At 36.6% G+C, this 26,573-nt stretch overlaps 3 protein-coding genes across 3 annotated transcripts in view; 1 reads left to right on the top strand and 2 right to left on the bottom strand.

Annotated features, from left to right (window-relative positions):
• The window catches only part of LOC307126546 (uncharacterized protein), a gene marked incomplete at its 5' end in the record, with an annotated part of 1,586,879 nt that overhangs the window by 1,301,873 nt on the left and 258,433 nt on the right, over nt 1-26,573 (bottom strand). The gene's annotated exons all lie outside the window — the stretch shown is intronic.
• On the top strand, nt 17,090-18,058 carry LOC307127188 (uncharacterized protein; the record flags this gene model as incomplete). Its single annotated transcript, XM_079818296.1, has 1 exon — nt 17,090-18,058. One exon carries the CDS (start codon nt 17,090-17,092, stop codon nt 18,056-18,058), a length of 969 nt encoding a protein of 322 aa, XP_079674422.1.
• Nucleotides 18,645-20,233, bottom strand: LOC307126544 (uncharacterized protein). Its single transcript, XM_079817130.1, has 2 exons — nt 20,082-20,233; nt 18,645-19,541 (listed from the first exon to the last, which is right to left on the bottom strand). Exons 1-2 carry the CDS (start codon nt 20,224-20,226, stop codon nt 18,826-18,828), a joined length of 861 nt encoding a protein of 286 aa, XP_079673256.1. The 5' UTR covers nt 20,227-20,233; the 3' UTR covers nt 18,645-18,825.

The raw sequence follows: 26,573 nt of genomic DNA, 5'->3' as shown, positions 1-26,573 counted from the left end.
CACGAGCACCCACGACTGGGCGGAGTTCCACACCAGCGCGAGACTCGCGGCTGCCCGAGATAACATGGCTGTCAACTTTAGGTCAGATCAGGCAGTGCTGACACACCCGGAGGCGGAGCACAACCTAATCGTCATCCCCAAAGGACTCCAGCCCACCTTGGGATGCGGCGATCGACATCTCACTGCTATCCGGAGCGTGAACTGAACGAACGGGGCGTCAGAGACGGGCCGTAGATTCAATCCAACACTCGCGGAAGCGATGTATAAGAGGGGGGTGTGGCCCGAGGAATGAACGTCGGGGTTCTTAATACCACAGCACCGCCCTCAGGTCACCCTGGCCACCAGCCAAAGTACCATCTCACTCGGGGACGGTAGATTGGGGTGTGGCAGAGGGGACTCTCTCTCCTCACGGAGATCATTGAGTCTCGACCGTGACATCGCGATGGTCACGCCCCCGTAATGGAAACGTGACACATCCGCAAACACTGCCCGTGCGCGCTGAAGCCCAAACACGCTCGAGCAGTGAATGCGTCCTCAGACAGCAGCGGAAAATCGATCGCACCCGGAAGTGCACGGGCGAGCCGTCTTGAAAAAGACGTGCCACGCGCAAGCTCTTTTTGTGAGAGGAAAACCTTGCAGTCGATGCCGAAGCGCCCAGGGAAACACACACCAGCTGTCAGGCGGACCACTGCACAGATCAGCAGGCAGGAAGTATGCGATCACTGGAACGCGCCGTCACACCAACACCGACTGGAAAGCTGCTCGTCTCGAAGAAGCTGACAGAGTCTCAGAAGGCTGTAGGAGTGAAGAGGTAGGTACTCTTGGCTCCGAAAGCAGAAACATAATGCGATATTGCCTCGTACTTCCTTATATACTCACGCAGTGAGGCGGAGCTACGTATGCAAATTCCGCATGCCCCATGGCATTGGCACGCCATTGGGCGTTTTCTCAAAACTCGAAGTTGATAGGCTTCTAAGCGAAACCCCCATTCGTTAGTCACTAACGTTACGTCGTAGTGACTGAACGAAAGGGAACACATGTTATATTGCACACTGTAAACACAATCAAAGCTTCAAAAAAACACGAAGAACGGGACTTTTAACCTAAGGGCTCAGCTGCCATTAACATGACGAAGGACAAGAAAGTCAAGACAGATTGGGTATTTATTCTAAACAACACAACAGATAAGTAATACACAATGATCTGTACACAACAACTCAGCAAACTTGTACTTACAACATGCAGTAGACAGCACGATAAACCTGGCCTGTCCACAGGCCAAACGGTAAATGCTGATAAGGATCAGGTTATAATGAAACGATAATTACAGACAGGTGATCTTAATTACAGTTTAGAAGAGTGTTGCGTGTGTGCGCGCGTGGTCGCGTGGGCTTTCATTAGCTTGCGCGCTTCAACTTGTTTTGACTATCCACACTATTCCTACGCCCCATGACGCTTTGCGCGAAATATGGGCGCGACTTCCGGCGTACTGTCACTGAAACGGCGTTTACCATGGTTAAGGTCATAAGCAGTAACTTAAACATGTGGGAACACAGCTTGTTACACCTCAAACAGAATAATGTTATTATACCTCTGCCTTCTACTGTTGTGGGATGGGAGGACGACCTGAAGAAGTGGCCTCAGATAACTTACACAAGTATATTTAGCTACTTTATTGACTCCGTTGCTACGGACGGTGAAGCGATGAACAATCTGAAAAGCTCCGAGGCTTATCAGTACTTCCACAGCAATAAAGTCGGTCGCGTTTTGTTAAAGGAGGTGGGACACAATCTTGTCTATCTTAAAGCAAACATAGAGCCTAGTCAGAGCCTTAAAGTTCCACATCAGCAGGCCTGGGTTTTAGTTTCTTCGTCAGGTGAAATACAAACGGCAGGGTGTTCATGCATTGCGGGACTAGGGCGATCTTGCAGCCACGCAGCTGCAATACTTTGGAAGGTAAAATGTTGATACTTAGGATAGTTTTGTAATATCAGTTTGCCTGTTACATCTTAATATATTTATTATAACCTATTTGTTAACAAACATGTATTCATTACTTCAATAAACTCAGTTTATGTATGAATTCTGTATCAGCTAACTGTATGAATAGTAGACCTTTGTATATGCACATTTATGAAAGACATTACTTGGACACAGTCACCTCTGATAAAAGATCACTCTAAATTGTAACGTAGACATGCATTTTCTGTAAAGCTGCTTTTAAATGATTTGTATTGTGAAAGGCAAATAAATAAATGTGGATTTTACAAACAAATAAATGTGAATTTAATTGAATCAGCTTGCAACTGCTGAGTGTATTATTTTATAATGGGACATTTTCTAATGTAGGTTGAGAATGCAGTCAGACAGGGAAAGACAGGGATATCATGTACTTAAAAAAATCTTGTAAAATACAATACAATACAATACTTGTAAATCGTTGTGCTAGATCAGCCATGACAAAGTTTTGCCTTAGGTTCATTAAGGTCATTAGGATTTGGTCTACAACAGGCATGGATGAAGTAGAAGCAAATGGTTGTAGGCAGGTTACAAGGGTGTGGAACGCAATGAGTGGAATCCCTGTATACAAGAGGGAGTCTGCATCACTCTTCAAAATACTATCTGCAACAGGGCATGATAATTCTGGGGATGGTGTAGTGCTCGCTCTGCAGGTGATGGTTGGCCCTTTTGAATAGGTGTGGTCCTCCATCTCTGGGTCTGACCACTGTGTTTGGGCATCACAGGAGGGCTTTAATGTAGAGCACAGCTCCTCATCTCCATCCATCTCTTCCAACCCATCAAGCTCATCTGAGGGTAACAATACAGGTCAGTTATTAGGGCATTAGAGATATTATCACTTCATCATTATTGGATTGTGCTGCTAACACATTCAGTTTTTATGATATGCATTTTAGCTTTAGTTTCTGAGACGGGTCATTCTGTGTCAAATCAACCAAATTTCAGAAACTTCCCCGGCTCAATTTTTTGATTGTGTTAATATTTGTATCTAAAGAGTGACAAAAACATAAATAGTGATTAAAGTCAAATATTAAATGGCACAGGTGTATGTTTTCTGAATAATCCCCTATTCTGTAGAGGGGGTACATTTATATTTATTTATCTGAGATTAGGAGCCAATTTACAGGGGTGTAAAATGACTTTAGAAAGATGGCACACTCTAAAAAAAAGGCTCGTAATCATAGGGGAACCTTTTTTAGTGCTATATAGCACCAATTTTGGTGCTTCAGTGGTTCTTCAGCGGTTCTTCAGAGGTGCTATATAGCACCTTAGTCAAAGAACCGGTGAAGAACCTCTGAAGAACCTCTGAAGAACCGCTGAAGAACCACTGAAGCACCAAAATTGGTGCTATATAGCACTAAAAAAGGTTCCCCTATGATTACGAGCCAAGAACCATTTTTGGTGCAATATAGAACCTTTTTTTTTTTGAGTGCAGCATCATATTATTTTTACACAGAGATTAGTAGGTCGATTAATTAATTAAATAACAGTGAAACTAGATTTGTTTCCTGTTTCTCTTGATCAAAACTGCATCAGCGTTTTTTTTATACACTCAAAAAACAGTTTACTGTAAACATACTGCCCTGTAATCTGTGCCATAAACTGCCTTACATTTTAAGATTTACAGAAAGCAGTCAAACTAACTGGTTGCCATTAACGTTACCGGACAAGCGCTACAATGCTGTATTCTCTCTGCGTCTGAAATCATACCTGATGTTCTCGTGGCACTGCTGTCAATCCTTCTGAGGACCCGACGTCTCTTTTCTGGTGGTCTTTCGTAGCCCAACCACAAAGTAGGATGCGGGTTTTCCTCCGTTGGTTTTTTGTTGACAAAATGAAATGAACACACATACAGTGTTTTGGGTGGTCTCTTCAAGTTTTGGTTTTTCAGCCACATTTTTTTGCATTCCTCGTCTGTTGGTAGGCGATGGAAACTGTACCGTTTGTCACAAGGAAAATCTCTTTTTGTTCTGGGCTTATGTTCAACGCACTGTTGTTGAAGCCACAGATTTAGCTTAGTCTGATTGTTAGTACAGCCGCGAACAGCGCAACAGGTACCAGAGCTCCGCAATGACATTGCACAATAATAAAACACAAAATAATAAAAAACAAAATAAAACAGTATTTGTCAAATTGCAGTTATTTTTTTAATCTAGAAAGACTTACTTCAGAAAAGAGCTGCTTATAACGGTTAGCCACGCACTATTAACCACTGGGACTAACTACTTCCGCTCTCTAACCGGAAGTTTCACCCATAATCATTTCTACAGCAGCGCCCCCAGGAATACGGTGGATAGAGAATGGGAACGTGACGTCAGCAACGCAATGCATTCGTGGTCTTTAGGACACTGCACTACATTAGAGAATGAGTAGTAGTGGAGGTAGACTTTAAAACTTGTATTATACAGTTAAAAACACATTTGAATGGTCACCGCTTGCTGTGTTATGAACTGCCATAGCCGCTATTTATATAGTTTCCCAGACTCTATATATTTCCCATATTTGTATATGTCTGATATTAACTGAGAATTATATATATAAAAAATAAAAATAAAATAAAAAAATAACTACGTGCTTGTTAGTAAAAAGGTTGTGAACTAGTGTTCAATACAGTGACAAGTCACGTGGCAAAGGAACGAATGACTCAAACGTCAAACCCGAACTCGAAAGAACAAATCTTTTCTGTTTCCGCTATTGACAGCATAGACTCTATGGGGCTGACAGGAAGAACGAAAGACTCAAACCCAAACTCGAGACTCGAAAGATGAACTAATCATTTTTGTTGTTTCCAGTACAGATTCAGCATAATGCGGATGCGCGGTCAACACAAAATGAACGAATCACTCTCTGAGACAACTCGGCAGTCCCGAGTCATATTAAAGATTCGTTCAAAATGAACGAATCGTTCATGAACGACACATCACTATTGCATAGGCGTATGTGAGAATTCAATCAATTTCAATTTGTAACAATATAAGTGAAGACATTTGGTCTTGAAATATATAGAGTCTGGGAAACTACGTCATTGCGCATTGCATTATGGGTAGTCGCCGCCATATTTTAGGACACGCTCAGGAGCGTACAATGATAACAAATGCGAATCACCAGAGGAATAAACGACTGTATTTACTTTAATACTTTTTAAGAACTCTTGCTTGCACTCACTTATAATAAATGGACTAATATTTGAATCTCTTACGTACATGAGCGCTCAGTCGTGCGGCCAGGATCCTGCACATATTCATCACGTTTCATACAATGAGAAATCAGACGGCCGCCTTCTATCGCACCACACATTGGTTTGTCTTTTGCAGTTTATTTTTTAATAGCCTAACTAAAAAGTCTGTAGCTGATATATAAAATAGTAAATATACTTATAGCTTGATCTCAACCAGTGGATCATTTATTCAATCAACATAGCCTATATCATATCGCCCTAATTCCTTAACGTGCATTAAAGGATAACAGATTATGGCTCGTAATGCAGCTTTGAAATGATTTGTATTTGAAAGCGCTTTAGCCTACAGTACTAAAAAGTTTTACTGGACTTAAATGGAACAAGTACAAGATTTCGTTCTACTGAGAGAAGCTGAACAATGAAGCATTTCCAGACGTGTTTCATGCATTATTTATGGTGTGAGCACATTCAAGCGGTTCAGAAAATATTAATCTGTAATATATCTGTTATAAATAATAAATACAAATTATAATGACACATTTTGGCTAAGTTGTTTATTTCCGAGTGTTATGCTGCCTTCACGTGCTCTCTGAATTATCGTGAATAGGAGTTTCCTTGGTAAAAATTGCACATGAACGCCCTCCACTTTCGAAATATGAATGGGATGAGCTCGTAATCACGACTTCAGAAGTGTGAATTGTCAAATTTCCGATAGCACGTGAAGGTAGCATTACTTTCACTTACTCTTGTTATTTCCAAGCTGGTAAACTGAAATATTGCGCGTGATTTGAGATATGTTTTCCACGCAGGTTGTAAAATAGCGGCTATGGCAGTTCATAACACAGCAAGCGGTGACCATTCAAATGTGTTTTTAACTGTATAATACAAGTTTTAAAGTCTACCCCCACTACTACTCATTCTCTAATGTAGTGCAGTGTCCTAAAGACCACGAATGCATTGCGTTGCTGACGTCACGTTCCCATTCTCTATTGACTATTCAAGTCTAACATCACAAATTCAAGTCAATTAGACTATTACTCATTTTGAATCAACTGTATTTTATTTTTCTCTATTGAGTTATATAATTTTTTTTGTCCTTGTGTTATTAATGAATAAAAATCAGTTTAAAAATGTTACCTAAACCTTTGTAACATAGCTTATAGGCCTATAGCACCTATACAAAAACATATCACTCACACACACACACACACACACACACACACACATATATATATATATATATATATATATATATATATATATATATATATATATATATATATATATATATATATATATATATATATATATATATATAATATAAATAAATAATGTATGTATGTGTGTGTGTGTGTGTGTGTTTGTGCTATATGATTCAAAATGAGTAATAGTCTAATTGACTTGAATTTGTGATGTTAGACTTGAATAGTCAATATATTTCCCATATTTGTTTATGTCTGATATCAACTGAGAATTATATATATAAAAAATAAATAAATAAATAACTACGTGCTTGTTAGTAAAAAGGTTGTGAACTAGTGATCAATACGGTGACAAGTCACGTGGCAAAAGAACGAATGACTCAAACCACAAACCTGAAAGACTCGTAAGAACTAATCTTTTCTGTTTCCGCTACTGACAGCATAGACTCTATGGGACTGACAGGAAGAATGAAAGACTCAAACCCGAACTCGAAAGAACGAATCTTTTCTGTTTCCGCTTCTGACAGCATAGACTCTTTGGGACTGACAGGAAGAACGAAAGACTCAAACCTGAGACTCGTAAGAACAAATCTTTTCTGTTTCCGCTTCTGACAGCATAGGCTCTATGGGACTGACAGGAAGAACGAAAGACTCAAACCCGAACTCGAAAGAACGAATCTTTTCTGTTTCCGCTTCTGACAGCATAGACTCTATGGGACTGACAGGAAGAACGAAAGACTCAAACCCGAACTCGAAAGAACGAATCTTTTCTGTTTCCGCTTCTGACAGCATAGGCTCTATGGGACTGACAGGAAGAACGAAAGACTCAAACCCGAACTCGAAAGAACGAATCTTTTCTGTTTCCGCTTCTGACAGCATAGACTCTATGGGACTGACAGGAAGAACGAAAGACTCAAACCCGAACTCGAAAGAACGAATCTTTTCTGTTTCCGCTTCTGACAGCATAGGCTCTATGGGACTGACAGGAAGAACGAAAGACTCAAACTCAGACTCGAAAGATGACCTGTGTCACATGGCCCAGCCCAGCCCCAGATCAGAGTCAGATACAGACGAGTCGACAACTAACTTCTCGAGGAGTTCGAAGACACGAGAGGCGGAGAACAAACGTGATAAATATGAAGTTGCAAAAGAAAGAATGTCTTGGATCAGGAGGTGAGGTGAACTAACAGAGTTAGACTGCAATAGCCTGACCCAACAACTAACTTAATCAATTAATTAAACGTTTCAGTTTCTTATCATTTGGCTTTGGTTGCAGTACCCTATAGTTTATTTTTATTAAGTTTTACAAATGTATTCAACATTTTCATAAGTACTAGATGGGTTGGGCTATTTAACATGGCATTTTAATTATATTTTGCTGAAATGAACGAAATGACTCGAAAAAATATTAGTTCATTTTGCTGAACGAGACTCAAAGATCCGAGTCAGTAAAATTATCCAAACTTCCCACTACTACGCAAGTGTCAAACGTACAATGCATGTGCGAGACGTAAATTTAGTCATCAGAAAAGTATCCTTGTTAGATGAATGTATAAATATGTGCTGTGTGCTGGAAATAGATTTCTCAACAAATTTTTTTTTACAAAACACTATAGGCTATATATATATATATATATATATATATATATATATATATATATATATATATATATATATATATATATATATATATATATATATATATATATATATATATATATATATATATATATATATAAAAGTGTGTATATATGTATGTGTGTATTTTTGTGTGTGTGTGAGTGAGAGAGAGAGAGAGAGAGAGAGAGAGAGAAAAAAAAAGAGAGGAAAAGAAACAGGGAGTCTATAATACTATACATACACACACAGGGTTCTGGAATCTGATTGGCAAAATCCCTTTTTCAGCCGTGCAATATTCTAGTTTAAACGGCATCTGTTCATCTGTTTCACCGTTTATATCACTCGATCTGCTTCCAGTGAATGTCATGACAGTTGTGAATCCACCATATTCTTTGTAAATACTATTGTTGTATCACAGAATGTGGTTTTAAGACTTTATAGACAAAAATGTAGTTATTAGACCTAAATATGTGAGTCATATCATAAAAATAGTGCCTTTTTATTTTATACAATATGTAGAAGTTTTCTGGAATTCAGCTCCAAGCCATCATTTGCCCTTCAGCACTCATGTACTCACAGAGAACAGTTACATCAACCAGTTCAGGAAATTTGACACAGGCTCTTAATGATTAAACAATATTTACGTTTGATATACAATATAATTGAACGCATTTGTTGGTCTATATCGTATAATTTATCATTGTAACCTTATTTAAGTAGATTTTCGATATACTGTATTTATTTTGGACTGATAGTTGTGGTAAGTTAAATAATGATTTGAGAGTCAGTGGTAATATCATTCCCCCAATTTCACAGACAAGGATTAAGTCATATTATTAGGCTTATTCAGCTCACTGTCTAAGATAATTCTCTGGACTCTCTAGATCAATAATTATAGAAAAAAAGTTGAACTTTTGCATTTGGATGGCAATAACAGGGTCATTTAGAAAAGAAGCGTGGCAAAATACACTCAAAAGGCTATAAAATCTAAGGGAAAACTCAAAACTTCACGAAAATTGGTGGGCATACGTGACATTAGATCCTTAACAAGCATTAAACGTTTTATAGAGATCGGACCATAGGTGGCGCTATAACTTGACATAACTTAAAAACCTTTTAAAACCATGTTTCCTATGGTAAATTGCCTGTAAATTGACTTTTCCATCTATTATTTTAGTGTTTAAAATCTTGCTAAATAAATGTAATGTCTTTTGATGCTTGTGTGCTTAAAGGCCTTAAAGGCTTGAACCCCGCTAAATGCTGCTTGCAGCTTTAATTATTAGGGGTTCAAGCACGAAGTGCTGAAACCCTATTGTAATTGTTCTGATTTTTAGGGCTTCAAGCATGAAATGCTGAAACCCTATTGTAATTGTAAGGATTCGTAAAACGCATCGTGCAGGCCAAACCGTAAGGCCTAGAGACATGAAACCTGGCCAGATGGTAGGCCTCAGTTTGGGGACAACCTATCAGAGTATGACCCCGAATGGCCCATAGGTGGCGCTACAGCAACCAAAAGTTCAAAATTGCTCATAACTCTTAGACTGTTTGTCCCAGGATCAAGTGTCTTATATCGTTGGAATCCTTGGCTCAAGGCAGACAAAATGGCTATCTCCGATTTGGATGTAGGCTGGGAAAATTTTCTGCTATGTCGAATTTTGTCCAAAACCTACTTTTGCGAACTAGTCCCTGGTTTTTCGCCCGATCGGAACCGAACCAGTCTAGGACAATTCTCTGGACTCTCTCGATCAATAATTATCAAAAAAAAGTTGAACTTTGGCATTTGGCTGGCTGTAACAGGGTCATTTAGAAAAGGGGCGTGGCAAAATACACTAAAAAGCCTATACATCCCAAATGAAAACTCGGAACTTCACCAAAATTGATGAGCATATGTGTCAGAACATGGCGAGGAAGCATGCAGAGTTTCATGGAGATCGGACCATAGGTGGCGCTATAACTGGCAAAAAGCCTTCATTCTTATTAGGGGTTCAAGCATGAAATGCTGAAACCCTATTGTAATTGTAAGGATTCGTAAAACCTACTTTTGCAAACTAGTCCTAGGTGTTTTGTCCGATCGGAACCAAACCAGTGCAGAAATGTTCTCTGGAGGCTGATTATCAATAATCATTGAAAAAAAGGTGAAATTTCGATTCATTGTCGTTAAGGGGCTTAAAAATGGACGTTCAGGGCGGAGCCTATTTTACTAAAAAGGCTATAACTCAAGATCAAAATGAGATATCTTCACCAAACTTTGTGCACATGTGTATGGGCTCAGTCTTTGGTCACTATAAACAAACTGTGATAACTGAACACTTGGTGGCGCTATAACATGAAAAAAACATGAAAATGGCTATAACCACCCGACCGCTAGTCCGAATGACTTGAAAATTGGTATGCAGTGTCTTGGTCCAAGGTACCATGTATGTCTATGAGGACATTGTCGTATCTTAAAAAACATGGCCGCTATCGGCCAATGAAGTTTGAGCACCTCTAAGACAAAGTTAACGGAGGCCGATCGGAACGAAACTCGGTGGGCATGTTTGACTCATGACCCTAGAGGTCTGTAAGAATTTTTAAAGAAATAGGCCACTAGTTGGCGCTAACGAGTTTTATGGCTCTGTAATCACGTGGTGTTGCACACATCAACCAAATATACACATCATATGATGGGTCTCCTAATGCTGAACAACTTTGCCTCTTGAAGCATTGCTGTCAATCAAATCGTTCATTAAATATTTGCGATTATATTCAAAACCTACTTTTGCGCACTAGTCCCTGGATTTTTGCCCTATTGGAATCAAACCAGTCTAGGACAATTCTCTGGACTCTCTAGTTCAATAATTATTGAAAAAAAGTTGAACTTTTTCATTTGGATGGCTATAACAGGGTCATTTAGAAAAGAGGCGTGGCAAAATACACTCAAAAGCCTATAAATCCTAAAGGAAAACGCAAAACTTCACGAAAATTGAGATGTATATGTGACATAACATGGTGAAGAAATATGCAAAGTTTCAAGGAGATCGGACCATAGATGGCGCTATAAGTGTTAAAAAGCTTTGAAAACATGTATTCCCTATGGTGAATTGCCTGTATTGGCTGCAAATGGTATTTTCCATCTCTGTAATCAGGTGGGGTTAAAAACATAATATGCATAAATTATAATAGATCTCCTCATACTGAACAACTTTGCCTCAAGAACCAATATTGTCAATCAAACTGTTATTTAAATATTCTCAATTATATTAAAAACCTCATTTTGCAAATTAGTCCTAGGTTTTTTGCTTGATCGGAACCAAACCACTGCAGTATGATTCTCTGGACTCTCCTGATCAATAGTTATCAAAAACATGTTGAACTTTACACTTTGGGTACCAATAACAGGGTCATTTAGAGAATAGGTGTGGCAAAACATGCTCAAAAGCCTATTAATCCTGAACGAAAACTAATTACTTCACGAAAATAGGTGGGCACATGCAGCATGTGACTCTAAAGAAGCATGCACAATTTCAATGAGATCGGGCATTAGATGCCTCTATAGCAGTAAAAAAGGTAACATGCTTATATAGCGTATTGCCTAAAATTGTCACCAGATGGCAGTAGAAGACCACTCATTGGTTCATTCTGTGCATTAAGCATATATATATAAACTTTAAAAAACATTATAATAGCATTGCAAATGACATTTTGTCAATGTTTACCAATTAATTTGTTCATTTGATGTATGTTTTAAAATAATTGTTATATTAAAATTAAAATAATGCCTGAAAATATGTTTTAAAGGGGAAAACCTAGAATAAGCTATTTGGTACCTATCATTTATTTCAAATATCTATATCTCCAACAAAATATGCATGTGAGTTAGCACATTTGAAGGCATTAACTTGGAAAATGTGCCCATTAAATGAAAAATAGACATTTAAAATTAAAATGAGCTAATGAGTGGTTCTCTGCTGCCACCTGCTGGGCTTAAATAGTCATTTTGTCATACTATTTACTTATCATGTTCTATAATTCCTATTTAGACATTATAAAGTCACTATTACAATATTTACAATCACATTTTGTCAAAATAATTTATTTCAAATATATTATGGCGTATTACCTAAAATTGCCACCAGATGGCAGCAGAAGACCACTCATTGGCTTATCCTCTAAACTAATATTGTTCAATCATATTTAAACTGTGATCGTGCAGACCAAAGCGTAAATGCTAGAGACTTGAAACTTTATCAGATGGTAGTACAAAAATCGAGGCTAAGGTTGTCAGAGTATGAACCCGATTGGCCAATAGGTGGCACTACAGCAATCAAAAGCGCGAAATGGCTCATAACTCGTAAATCTTTTGGTCCACACTCAAGCGTCTTATATCTTTGGGAAGCTGAATACATGACGAACAAAACGTATATCTCTGATTTCATTTCTGTCATGAACAATTTTACGCCATTTTTAATTTTGTTGAAAACCTACTTTTGCAAACTAGTCCTAGGTAAACCATATGCTACCAATTTGGTAAATCATGATAAATCATGCTAGCAATGTTGTAAACCATGGTATATGATACTAGAATGTGGAATATCATAGTAAATCATACTACAACATAGTAAATCATTATAAAAGCAAGAATGGCTACAACTTCTGAAGTAATGATCAGATTTTCTTGAAAATAAGCAAGTACATGTGACATGACTCTAAACAAGCATGCCAAATGTCATGGAGATCAGGCAATATGTGCGTCTATAGAAGTTAAAAAGGTGAAGAATAATAATGTTCCTATTTTTGTAATGGAAAATTCCCTGAAATTCACACCAGATGACAGCAGAGAACTACATTTAATTTAAAATCATATTTAAACTTCATAAAATCATCATAATAAAATTACAAATCACATCTTTTCAAGGTTTACCACTTTTTTTGTTTATTTGAGGCATGTTTTTGCAATAATATTACATGATTACAATGAAAACTGAAAATTAAAAATGGGTGAAAGATGAAATAACAATTTTTTACCTGTTTTACCTTCATGTGTGTAAGCACGTTTATTCAAGTTAATATTGGAACATGTTCCATTGAAAAACAAGTACATGGAATCAAACCAAAAGTCAATTTTGTCGAAAACAAACATTTATTTAAACATTTTAATGACAGAATAATAAAATATATATTTTCAAAAAACAATGTATATTAAAATAAGAAATATGAAATAGTAAGATAAATCAATCAATTCATTAAATTATTTTTTTTTTTGCATATTACATTTATATATATATATATATATATATATATATATATATATATATACATACATATATAATCACATTAAATGAAAACTCATAATTGGGAAGTATTAAAATTTGAAATGATAGAATATAGAAATAAATGTAAAATGGTACATATCAAAATAAAAAAAATTAAATAGTAACTGAAAAAAAGCATAAATTAAAGAACAATATTTAAAAAAAGCTAAATTAAAAAAAGAGAATATTTGAAAAATATCCAATAGTTATAAATATTGATTCATTCATTGAATTTCAATTGTTTGCACATATGAAAGTAGCAAAGTCTTTTTGTTAATATATGTTCAAAACTAAATCGCATGTTAAATTAAACATGAATAATTGTGAAGTATGAAATAAAATGTAAAATTATAGAATATAAAAACGAATTAAAATCAAAATATATAAAAATAAAACAAACCATTCATTCATTCATTCTTTCTTTCATTCATTCTTTTTGAATGCATTGGGGGGAGAGAAAGTTTGGAAGAACGAAACCTGCTAAAGCAAGATTGGCTCTATGTAAAGTAAGCAGCATAATAGTAAACATATTATCAACATACATTTATAAAATAAATTAAAGTAAATTTGTATTTAACCTTGATGACATAATAAGGTACTTATGAAACAGATGGCTTAAATACAGAGGTAATGATCATTAACAAAATAAGGAAGAAGTGTAGGCCAACATTAATAATAAAAGACATTACAACAAACAAGAATTTGGGCAAGCAGTGACAGATAAAGTTAAACTGAACATGACAATGAAAGTAAACAGAATACTATAGCTCCCAACCCACACCACCAAAAACTGTGTGCTCGTGCTGCAAAATTGTCAACAGAGGAACAGTTCCACAGGTTGGCAATGAGTAGACAAACACCAATGAAACCCAGGATCTGGCAAAATGAAACAACACAATGGAGATGATGGAGGAAGAAGCCAGGCATGATGCAATGGAGGGAGGAGGCAAAGGATGACTTAGAGCAGATCCAGGATGATGGACCACAACAGAACTGATGGAGGTAACAGGCAGGGTGTAACCAGGAGTTGACTAACATAGCTGTAGTTGTAAACAGTGTAGAACCAGGCAAAGATGATGATGAAGGACACTTAGAGCTGACTGTGACCAGCTGCAGGAAAACACACTTGGAGCTGGGCAGGACCAGCGGTGATGAAGATGACTTGAGACTGGACTGAAGCAGTGGCAATGAAGACATCTAATGACTGGGCTAAACCAGCAGAAATGAAGACACCCTGTAACTTGGCTGAACCAGTGGAGACTGTAGATCTGTTAATGTAGCATAATCCAGCTTATCCCATGACAATAATTCAGTGGGCGCTCAGCTCATAGGACAATCCTCAGTGATGACAGTGTGAACGCCAATGACAGACAACATTGGTCTCTGTTAAACACAAAAACTCTGTCAGATACAACTGAGATAAGCATTTCAGAATGTTCAACACATGGCAATGTAAAATGACTAGATTATTTTGATTTCTTGTTCTGAGAGACAAGAACAGAAAGCTAAAGCTGCAATGAGCTCACAAAAATATGGAAATATGTGGAAATATTTACCTCATACTCTGATGAATCTGAATTGCTGCTGAACTGAGCCACACAGATGTAGAGTCCGTATTTGATACCAAGAGCAGGAATCCATGACCTGCCTGGAGTCAACAGTCCACAAAGGTGATGTAGGTGTGATGATCTGGACATCGTTTTTCTGCAGTTAAACGGTTTCCTTGATTTGCATACAATGGAATCTTGAGCTGGTTCTGGAGTTGAATATTGTCCTAATAATGAAGATGATCTGGTCATCAGAGCAGCATAAGACATTTGATGAACCTATAGACAATGAGGATCAGATTATGATTATTTTAAAAAAAAAATTACACTTTACTATTTATACAAGTGAATTGTGATCTTATAAAACATTGTGCTTAAAGCAACCATTTATTTAACAGAATATCCTTATAACATAGACATATATTACAGAGTAATCTAGGCATATTATGTCAATATAATAAAAGTAATAACCAATTTAAAATATAAAAATAGTCTTACCTGTTTATCAGTATTTGAAGTGTTGTAATATGATGAGGACAAAGTAGCAAATATAGTGGAATATTTCTTAAAGTTCATCTTTCTTTTTCCTTTCTTTTTTATATATCTTCCCATTCATTGTTTTGCTGCAAAGAATTGGTTTAATTTTTTACACCACCTTTAAAAGTACTTCATTATAGATTTGAGAAGTGCCAACTGTATGATGCAAGTCTTCATACAAATTCATTGTAAAAGGACATTACATAGACATTTTGAACAATAAAACCCATAAAAAAAGAAAATGAATGAATGAATGAAAGAAAAGTAAAACTAATAGAATTGGATGTGGGTGTTAAGGCCTGTAAATAAATGTTTTAATATATTTATTAAGATGTATGTTTAAATAATTAAATATTAACAATTCATTATAATTCAACAGGAATTTGAAAATGTACTGCACATGGCCTTACACCCACTAACAATCCCCGTGACTAATGCTGCCTTCACGTGCTATCGGAAATTTGATTATTCCGACTTCTGAAGTCGTGATTACGAGCGCATTGCATTCAAGATTCAAAATGTGAGGGCGTTCATGTGCAATGTTTACCTAGGAAACTCGTATTTACGATAATTCCGAGAGCACGTGAAGGCAGCATAATGCTGCCTTCACGTGCTATCGGAAATGTCCTATTTCTGACTACTTAAGTCATGATTATGCGTTTGACATGTTCATGTGTTTTGTTATCCAGTTAAACAGAATTTTTGATAGAAGGCAGGGTGATTCTTTCCTTTTTATTTTGTAAATTATTTTGATGATTGTTTTGATATATTTTTAGTAAATATTATGTTCATGTTACATTTTATGCTGCCTTCACGTGCTATCGGAAATTTCCTAATTCCCACTTTAGAAGTCGTGATTACGAGCTTTTTGTGTTCAGGTGCTTTGTTGTCGGAAAGAATGGAGGACGCCAGGTTCATGCTTTTGTGCGTTTTGGGAAAATATTATTTTAACACTATAACCCACATGCTAGACCAACAGAAAGAAGAAGAGAAACGCAAACGGTAAAGTAATGTTGACACTGTAGCCTAAGTGGAAAGCTGTGAGAATATTTTGTTGTTTGCTTGCTTTTGTAAATATCAACGAAAATAAATGTCCCAAAATAGTTTTCAATGCTTACACCGAACATATCCTTATTGCCATATTTCACTTAAACGTGCCTGATGTAGGTATATAATGCCCATGCAACGTCCACAAACAGTTATCTTTATTTGGCCGTTATCTCTATCAAATCTCCATTCAACGCGTTGCAAACACATGGTGCATATAAAAAATGACTGTAAAAATCTTAAAAGATAAATAACCAATAAAACATTTCTTCATTCACACCCCCTGGTAGATATTTTATTTAATTATTTCTCCTGTATGACGCGCTGTATACAGTTCCTGCACGATTGATCTGGGACCTCTGAAAAGCAACTTTGATGGTAGCCTATTTTCACCTATGCAAAAATATTACAGAAATGATTAATATGAGGATGGTCAAAAATTAGTTTTTACAAGCATGTTGTTAAGAACTATTTAAATCTATTTCCATCAATTTAAGTAATTTATACATTAAAGATAAATTATTTGAATATGATATTCTTATTTTACTATTTAACAAAATAATTATAATACAAGTGTAACTTTTATATACTATTTATTAAACTTAATTTTTTATTTATACTAATGTTTAAACTATTTTCCTTAGGCTTATGGTTACACTTTGCTGCCAGGAGCCTACTGAACTGTCCATTAAGAAAACCGGAATAGCTTGGATGAAAATATTTGAAATGGAGGACCAAACCTTCAAAAGTCACATGCGAGTTAGCAAAGAACAGTTTCAGTACCTCTGCAGGAAACTGAAAGAACAGGGTCTCCATGAAAACCATCCAAAAGGAGGTCCAGAAAGGATTCCACTGGAGAAAAAAGTCTTAGTATTTCTGTGGTATCTGGCAAACCAGAACTCCTTTAGGGAGATATCGGATAAATTTGACATCAGTCAAGGAGCCGCACATAACGTTGTTCTAGACATGCTTGATAAGACATGTGCCCTTGCTCAGCAGTTCATCACATGGCCTAGTGAATGCCAGAAGATTGCTCAGGCAGCCCTGTTTCAAAGGATGTGTGGCATTGATGGCATTGTGGGTGCCATTGATGGTTGCCACATTCGAATTCAAAGACCACCAGTGAGGGGAGGTGACTATCTGAATCGTAAGGCCTACTACTCAGTCCTGCTACAAGGCATTGTGGATGACCTGGGAAGATTTATAGACATCTTAGCTGGGCCACCAGGACGAGTTCATGATGCTCGAATGCTTCGTGTTTCACCCTTCTACTCTACCTGGAGACAGAAGCTGGGGGAATACCAACTACTTGGAGACAGCGCTTATGTCAGCCACAGCTTCCCTTTTGTTGTCACCCCAAAACGAGACAACGGTACCCTAAGTGAAGATGACTTGTGCAGGAATGCAAAGATCAGCCGAGGGAGAGTAGTTGTTGAACAGGCATTTGGCCGTCTGAAATGCAAATGGAGACGTCTTCGTGACCTACAAAACTCCAGAATAGATGTAATCGTAAAAATAATTGTGGCTGCTTGCACACTACATAACATGTGCATTGGACAGGATAACACATGTGTAGAGCATCCACTAGGGTGCCCAAGGGCTGGGGATGACAATTAATTTCCCGTACACTACTTTTCCTAATGCAGATGTTTTTTGTTTACCATACAGGGATAGTGCACCCAAAAATAATTTACTCTCCCTCAAGTTGTCCAAAACCGGCATAAGTGTTTTTGTTCTACAGATATTTTGAAGAATGTCTATAACCAAACAGTTGTGGGGCACCATTGACTTTCAAAGTATGGACAAAAAGTGCTTTGTAAGTCAATGGTTCCCCACAAGTGTTTGGTTACAGACATTCTTCAAAATGTCATCTTTTGTGTAGAACAAAAACATTTATGCAGGTTTTAGAGAACTTGAAGGTGAGTAAATGATAAAACAATTAGCATTTTTGAGTGATTTATCCCTTTGACTTATGTTACATTACCAATGTTTTTATGTTCTGCTTTGCGAGTTAAGTTTTCTAGAACCATTGATTTCATGTTGACAATCTGCACAATTGTTAAATGAACAAAGCAGTCAGAATATAAGTTTTATGTTTTATTAATGCCATAACTGACAACATTCATAATAAGTGTCTCTTGAACAGTCCATTGTTTTCAATAAAAATAAAGTTTCTAAATTTTTATGAGGTACCTTCCAAAAAATATGTCTAATACAAATTAAGTGTGTTGGCTCCGCTGTAAGCATGACTCTTTAATATTAACTGTAAGTAAAAAAGAAGAAGCTCAAAATAGCTTATTTCATCATAAATAAACATATAAATAAGTTAATTACAACAAAACATTCTCACATTAATTGCAATAGTTTAGCACTAAACAAAACATTCATTTATCCTGGAATGTCTGCAGTAGTCTTTCAAATAGGGAATGGGTGGATCGAATTTGGTCGAGGACTTCATCATGCCTCCTTTGTGCAGCAGCTTCAGACTCTCTGAGGAATTCAAGCATTTCTCCCTTTGCTTTTCTTTTGCGTCTGACATTAGGGAGAGTTGTGTCAGTGGCTCCTTGAGATAAAGGTGAGGTTGATGGACTCTCTGGATCAGAGGACAGTGCAGCAGCAGAAATGCAGGCTGCGTGAGATGAACCTGCATCAGCAGAGGGGCTGAAGGATGCTGTTGCCGAGTGTCGGATCTCTACTCCCATTGCAGTGCCAACAACAGGGAAATCGATGTCATGGTTTCCCCCAATAAGCTCCTCCATCTCTTTAAAGAACTGAAATTTCATAGTTGCTTTACCTGTTGAAGCATTGTTATCCTTTGTCTTCTTATAGCCATCTTCAAGCGTCGACCATTTTCTAGCAACCTTTTCCACCTCAAATTTCTGATGAAACTGGTTGCTTAACTTTGTTGCAATGTTCTGCCAAAACACCTTCTTTTTTCCCCGTCCCATTTTCACTCTTGAATTCAGTTCAGATAGGGTTTTTGGGAGATCTGCATGGTCCTTCATCAAATGCTGCCGCAGAAGGTCGATTAAGAAGAGAGTTTGATCTCTACTAAATCCTTGATTTGAAGGCAGGCCCACTTCTGCAGTATTTGTTTCACCTATTTAAGGAAGCACAGACACACAATATTTAAATTAATGGTTTCAATATAATTTATACCATTCCATTGTAATAGTGTACTATATAATATTTTTATATACTTCAATAATATAATGTAAAATGATCTTTCAGAAATCATTCTAAACTGATTTATTATCAACTGATTCCTTAAGAATCATGTGACAATGAAGATTGGAGTTATGGCTGATGAAAAATCAGCTTTGCACAACAGAAATAAAGTAGGCTATATTAAAATACAAAACCCTTATTGTATACAATAAAATATGACATTGTATCATAATACAATTTCACATTGCAATACACATTTCATATTAGGCTTTTATCAAATAAAATGCAGGCTTGATGAGCATAAACGTCGTTCAAAAACAACAAACATTTTTATGTTTCCAAACTTTTGCCTGGTACTGTATATGGGTTGGTGGGAATAAGATTCATCGAAATTATCATATACAATCACTGTTTAATATATCATGATACAAAACAAAATCATGATTCATTTTGTTATAAATGCTACACCTACTTTCAGAGCTGCTGTTTGTGGATGTTACAGGTATAACGTGGAGAGCAGTGGTGAAATCTGCATCAACATAGAGAGTGGGTTCTCCTTCCCGCTGATACAGTGTTTGTGTGATCGGCTGAGTCATTTCCCGGTCCCAGAAAATCATAGTATCACTTGCAAACACTAGCAGCATAACACAAAAGCATATTGTTTATAATCACATTCTAGGGGTGTGTGACGGTACACAAAACTGAAAGTTCGGTACGAGTGTGGTACAGCAGTTTTAAAAAATTGCTTTTTATTTATTTACTGAAAAAAATTGTCTGTCCTTAAATTAATTAAATTATATCTAACGGTTTCTTAAAGACAATGCTGTAAACTATATAGGGAGCCCTTACTTACACAGTACTGTAAATTAATATTAAAGGTTAACAACAGAGCCCAAACTATTAGCCTAAATTTAGTTGCTATTTATGTTTAGATATAATAATCAACACTTATAAGCTTCACATAAGGCTGTTTTAGCATTAACTTCTAAATCTAATATATATTTTTTCCACCAATTAGTTGTTAAAATCTAATCATTTATACACAGTGGCTGTCATTTTCATTACATTTATTTAAACATACATTAACAAGACATCACTAACAGTAGAATATAATGAATATATGGGTACTAAATATTAGTCTAATATATATTCAGCGAAAGAGTTGATTTCTCTAGTGAACTCACAGCTGTGGACACTGAATGACTGCCTGAGGTAAATGTGATGCTACGTGACATTGCTTACAAGCTGTTTTATTGTCTTTCCGCGGTTGAAACACCGATTGAGCGCTTACACGACATATGATACATTTCAGTAAGTTGTAATGTATCCTCAACATACCTTAAGATATGTTATTTTATGTTTATTCTTTAGGAAGAGATGATCGCGCTCACTCGCGCGCCGCCGCTTGAAGTGGAACTGACGCGTCTATACAGCACCTATACAGTCATGTCACATTAAAGACCGTCAAAACGGCATTTATCGTTTGAATTTCATGATAAAAATCGACTGAATACTTAATAAACGGATTGACGTGTGATCCGCGCTTAAAACAAGCCAACCGTTAAAGATTGCATTCGGAACCGTTCGGTAGGCTATGCGTGCACCAAGCCGAAAGCCCTGTACCGAAATGGTTCGATACGAATACGTGTAAGTTACCGTTACACCCCTATCACATTCACAATAAAGTTATAATGTACACAAGATAAGGTTGCTTACAAACTAAAATGGTAATAGTTTGCAACCATACATCCTACTGTATTGTAGCCTACTTTTACCACACTATAGATAGTCAGCTTGCTGACTATTCTGGAATGATGGTCAAATACATGCTATTTTCGCGGTGTTTAAAATACACAATATGCTTCAAATGATTATTAATTTATTTAAATATGTACTACTTTAACGACAAGACAAGGCAATGAAACTGTTACGGAAAAAACTAATAAAACATACCTGCCACGGCAGAAATTCGTCTCCCGTCCGCCATTTTTAACAGTTATGCCACGCCCATCTCGGGAACTTGGGTATCAAAATAATTTCCGAACTTCCCAGTGGTAAACACGACATCAGAGGGCGTTCATGTGCAATTTTTACCTCGGAAACTCGTATTTACGATAATTCCGATAGCACGTGAAGGCAGCATTATATACATGGTCAATTAATGTGCCATTTTCAGTTGTTGGTTTTTCAACTATTTGTGTGAAGCCAAAATGTTGCATGACATCATGAATAGTTGATCTATTGAAAATGTTTTCATTGAAATCTCCTAGAATTATTTTGCCACCTGGTAAGCAGTTAATTTCATTAATCAAGTTAATCAAGTTCTCTCTGAATAACGGCATATTATATGATAATGGTCTGTATACGACTGCCACAGTTGTGTTTAAGTGTTGTATATTGCACATTAGACATTCAATGTTAACACATGGTAAATCAACTAAAGCAACTTTTACATTCTCTCTGTGATATATGCCGACACCACCATGATTTTCCTCTTTTAGTTTAGCAAAAATATCCTCACTTGTGTCATATGAAACACTTCGTGATTTGTCATGGAAATTGTATCCAGAAAGACTGATATTGTTCTCAAAATGGTTTGGTTTTAGCCATGTCTCTGTTACACAAATCATATCTGCTTGACAATATCTATTATCTTGACGAATATCTAAAATATGTGGAATAAGCCCTTGGACATTGTGTAACATAATTTGAAATTTTACATTTTTGATGGTTTCACATGGATTAATGAATGGAGGCATTGTCTGTAGAGCTTCCTCAATGTTGTCTTTTGCATAAATCGCTTTTTCTTTGAAATCTTCTATTATGAGTCCATTAATAGAGGTCACTCGACTTAATGCTACATATGCTTGTCCTGGAGCAAATATCTTTTTCAATGAAACAACTACTTTGTTCACTGTCAGACCTTGTACTTTGTGAACTGTGAAAGCCCATGCTAATTTCAAAGGAAACTGTCTTCTGACACCACCACTGCTTGTTACTTTCTCTTCTTCAGGCTCGATTGGTGTACTTTTCTCCAGTCCAGGTCTCAAACATGGATTTTTATCTCTAGCTTCTTTGCCAACTCGTTCATCATCAAATTCAATGTATATTTTTGATGGAAATATTTCATCATTTTCAAAAAAAAATTCTTTAAGTGTTCCAAATATTCCGTTCACTAGGCCATCTGATAGATTGATATTTTTCTGTAGCATTACTCGAGCATCGATCGCTAATTCAAGGGATTTTTCCAAAGAACTGTTGTGAACTCTGAAATGAAACCCATCCTTTTTCTCCATTCGGCCAGTTTTAGCATTTCTCTCAAAATCTTGAGCGTTTACAGTAACCGTGTCAGAGCATATTTTATGCAACATTTTTAGGTTATGCTTATCAACCTCACTATTAGTTGCATAAATGTGGATATCTGTACTCTCATCCCCATCACCTGTTTCACGTGTTTTAAGCATAGCAATATCTGCTTCAAGCATTATTCCATCTTTTTTACGTTGCCTTAAACGATTTAATAATTCTGCAAACTTTTTGTCCTTCTGGCGCATAATCTCTGTAAGTTCAACCAAACTGAAGTTAGTTTCCCAAAGATTCACACTGTTCACTGGTTCAGTATAAAGTGGTTTTCCTTTCACAGGAGACAGCTGATAAAAATCTCCAACTGCTATGACAGAGACTTTTCCAAATGCAGAGTAATCACCTGTTTGTTTGATTTGTCTCAGTCTTCCATGAATATATGCTAAAAGTTTATGATCAACCATTGAAATTTCATCGATTATTAATATTTGCAGTTTTCCAAGTTTGGCTCTCAAGGAATTAATTTTTTCATCTCCAAGTGGCTGATATGGCAGTGAAGCATTTATTCCGATGGAGAGAGCGCTATGTATTGTAGAGCCTTGAATCTGGTACGCAGAGACCCCGGTAGGAGCTGTTAATAGTACATGTGTCTCATCTGGGTTGTCTGTTAGCTTTGAAAGGATGCGAGAGGTTTCATAATAGATGGCTTTAATCAGTACTGACTTTCCAACCCCTCCAGGACCAGATATAAACACATGAAATGGATCTGGGTTTTCACCTTGCACTTTTGCTAAACACCATTGCTGCACTTTGTAAAATATTTGTGACTGCTTTTCATTCAAAGAACGCAGTAAAACCATGGCATCTTGCTTTGTCATAGCAGATGGATTGTTTTCTATTCTGGAAGCACCCACATTTGGTAATAGATCAGGTATGATATCATCACCTTCTTCTGTTTCTGTTTGTTGTTTCTTACTTTCCAGACATTCTAGTCACTCAAGTTCTGCTTCTGGACAGATTTGGGCCCAAGCATCTTCCATTGGTCCATGTTGTTCTAAATCGTCTTGAGCTCTTTGTATTGTGTCTGCTTCTTTTTCAAATTTTCCCATGTTAGTGTCCACTATAATTTTCACTGACTCAAGCTCATCATTTGAAATTGTTACAAATCCAGTCTCATAAAAATCCTTATGTGTATTGAAATTTGTTGGTTTCAATTGATCTCGCACAAAATGAGGTAAAAATAATTCCAAAATACTTTGATGATAATTTTCAGAATTTTTTGTGGGCAAAAAACGAGCATATCGTACAATAGCAGACTGTGTACGAGTTCTTTTTCTCACAAACCCTATGTCATTTTCCAGTCTTACTCTGTCTGAACATGAGCTTTCAGATGCAGTCAAAACTCTGTAGTCTGATGCAAAGGTGGCTAAACACATTCCACTAAATTCTTCTGTATGTGGACGGGCTCTGTATCTGTCTGTGGTGCTTTTCATCCATATGCCATCACCATCATCTTCTCCACATTCAGCTTTTCTTTGTATGGTGTTTAAGGGTAAACTCATTTTTATTGTATTGGTACCAGTTGGAATAAACACCACTTTTCTTGATCCTTCTTTTAGTTTCATGTTAGTCAGTCGATAAACACTCTCTTGAGCTGAGACCTCTCGATTATGTAAAAACACACTTCCTAGTTTTCTTAAAGCCTGTTTTGCATCCATATTACCTTGATTGTGTGCTTCTTTTTGAGCATTAGCCAGCAGTAATCCCATCTCTCTCTCTGCTTTAGAAATATAGGAAATGATATAGACTATACAAGAGTAAGCATCAACAACAAATTGTATGTCCATGTTTGCATTCCAGCATCGTAAAAGATCTGGGTTATATTGATTCACCCATACATCATTTGGCTTTCTCTTCAAAACAACATTTGTTTTTTTTGTCATTTTATTGTAAGCCATTTCAAATGTCTCTTGGTTTAGACCAATAGATGCAAACATAGAGTCAACAGAGTCAAAGACAGCATCACTACTCAACAAACATTCTCTCACTCTTTTCATTATAGCTTCAGCTAACTCTTTTGATATTTCTTGACAGTTGTTTGTCTTTTTGCATTTACTTTCATTATTTACATCATCGGTTTCTTTTTCATCCTTATCACTCTTGCTGCTTCTTGTAATGAAAGTTTTTTTGCTTGGTGGACGTGGAAAGTTAAATCTACACACAGTTCCTTTCTTTTTACATGTTTTTGCATGTCTTTTGCTGTGTTGTTGGACACTGGTCACAATTTCATGCATTTCTTTTTCCTCTTCTGGTGGCATTTCGCAAGTGACATATTGATCAACAAATGCTGCAACTTCATCATCGTCATCTCTGTCCACTTGAGGTGCATTTTCAACCCAAAAGAGACAATGTGTATGAGGTGATCCACGTTGCTGAAATTCTATTCGATAGAAATAATCTATTATTTTTCCAATTGGCTGGGCTGGTGACATGATCACATCTTTTAGAAAGCAATGAAATCGTTGATCAAACATTCTCGCAGCAGTTACAGGATTGCGTTTAAGCATCCCACATCTATCAGACCACTCCAGTTCACCAATAGAAGTTTGACAGCCCTCTTGTTTCAGAATAGATTGCATTAACTCTGTCCATCGCAAGTCTGCTGATGAAAATGAGCAAAACCATGTTGGGATACCTAATTGTCTCACCATTGCAAACAAATCTTTTTGAACACTTTGCCAAAAAACAGGACTCCCTCTCACTGGCTTCAAAAATTTATAACCCTGATCTAAATTTAAAATCTTTTGCAGTGACTCTTTGTTTGTCAACATTTCTGCAGAAATTTTTGTTTTGTTTCTTGTGTCATAGCCTTTTCTCAAAGCAATAGATACATTTGAGATAACTTGATTAAGCTCAGACAAATATTGTCCATAAAAGATGTAATCTAAGTTTTGAGCAAAACGTCCATCAGCATTTAGGATTCTATTATTTAAGTATCTAGACAGCGTTAATTTTTCAGGTCGTTTATCTTGAAATGTTCCTGTTCCCTTTGGGAATAGAACTGGAAAACATTTGGCTTCATTAGTTTCATCCATTAACAATTTTACTGGATTATTGCCTTCTGCTGGTGCAAGTGACATAATTCCATCAAAATGTTGATCTAAAACCTCTTGTGCAATGTCCACTGGCTGTAAACATGAATCCATAAACAAACCATGTTGCTGTCGATCATGAAGTGTTTCATCAGTGATTTCTTCATCCTCATTCTCAAAATTGTGTTCTTTATCAACACACATGTCCTGACATTCATCCAAATCTCGTCCATTGTTATCACTTGTATCATTGATCTCTTCTTCTGTTTTACACAGAGGATTAATCCAATTTTCATTAAACTCTACATCTGTATACCATTTGTTATTTTCTTTTAAGTATGCTAAAGCAGTTTTAACCTGATCAGCGTGCACAAATTTATATTCATATTGTCCTTTGTACGTTAATTTCCTCTTAAGTTTGACTCGTATCATTAAATCATCATTTTCTGATCTTGGTAACACATTCACTACATCTGTAACATTAGATGGAACACATGTCACTGGCCCATGAACAGAATTATGTCCTCCTCGTGGTAACGGCAACATCTTCATGAATGGAATATGCTTTG

This window comes from Gobio gobio, assembly GCF_949357685.1.
Source record: "Gobio gobio genome assembly, chromosome: 5".
Lineage (NCBI taxonomy): Eukaryota > Metazoa > Chordata > Actinopteri > Cypriniformes > Gobionidae > Gobio > Gobio gobio.
This window is presented reverse-complemented; position numbering and strand designations above follow the sequence as displayed.

What these genes read in the sequence shown, in the direction of transcription:
- LOC307126544 (XM_079817130.1), bottom strand. Translation starts at nt 20,226, where the DNA reads ATGATTTTCTGGGACCGGGAAATGACTCAGCCGATCACACAAACACTG. An exon ending in CACAAACAGCAGCTCTGAAA is followed by an intron (nt 19,542 to 20,081) that starts GTAGGTGTAGCA and finishes TTCCTTAAATAG; the next exon opens with GTGAAACAAATACTGCAGAA.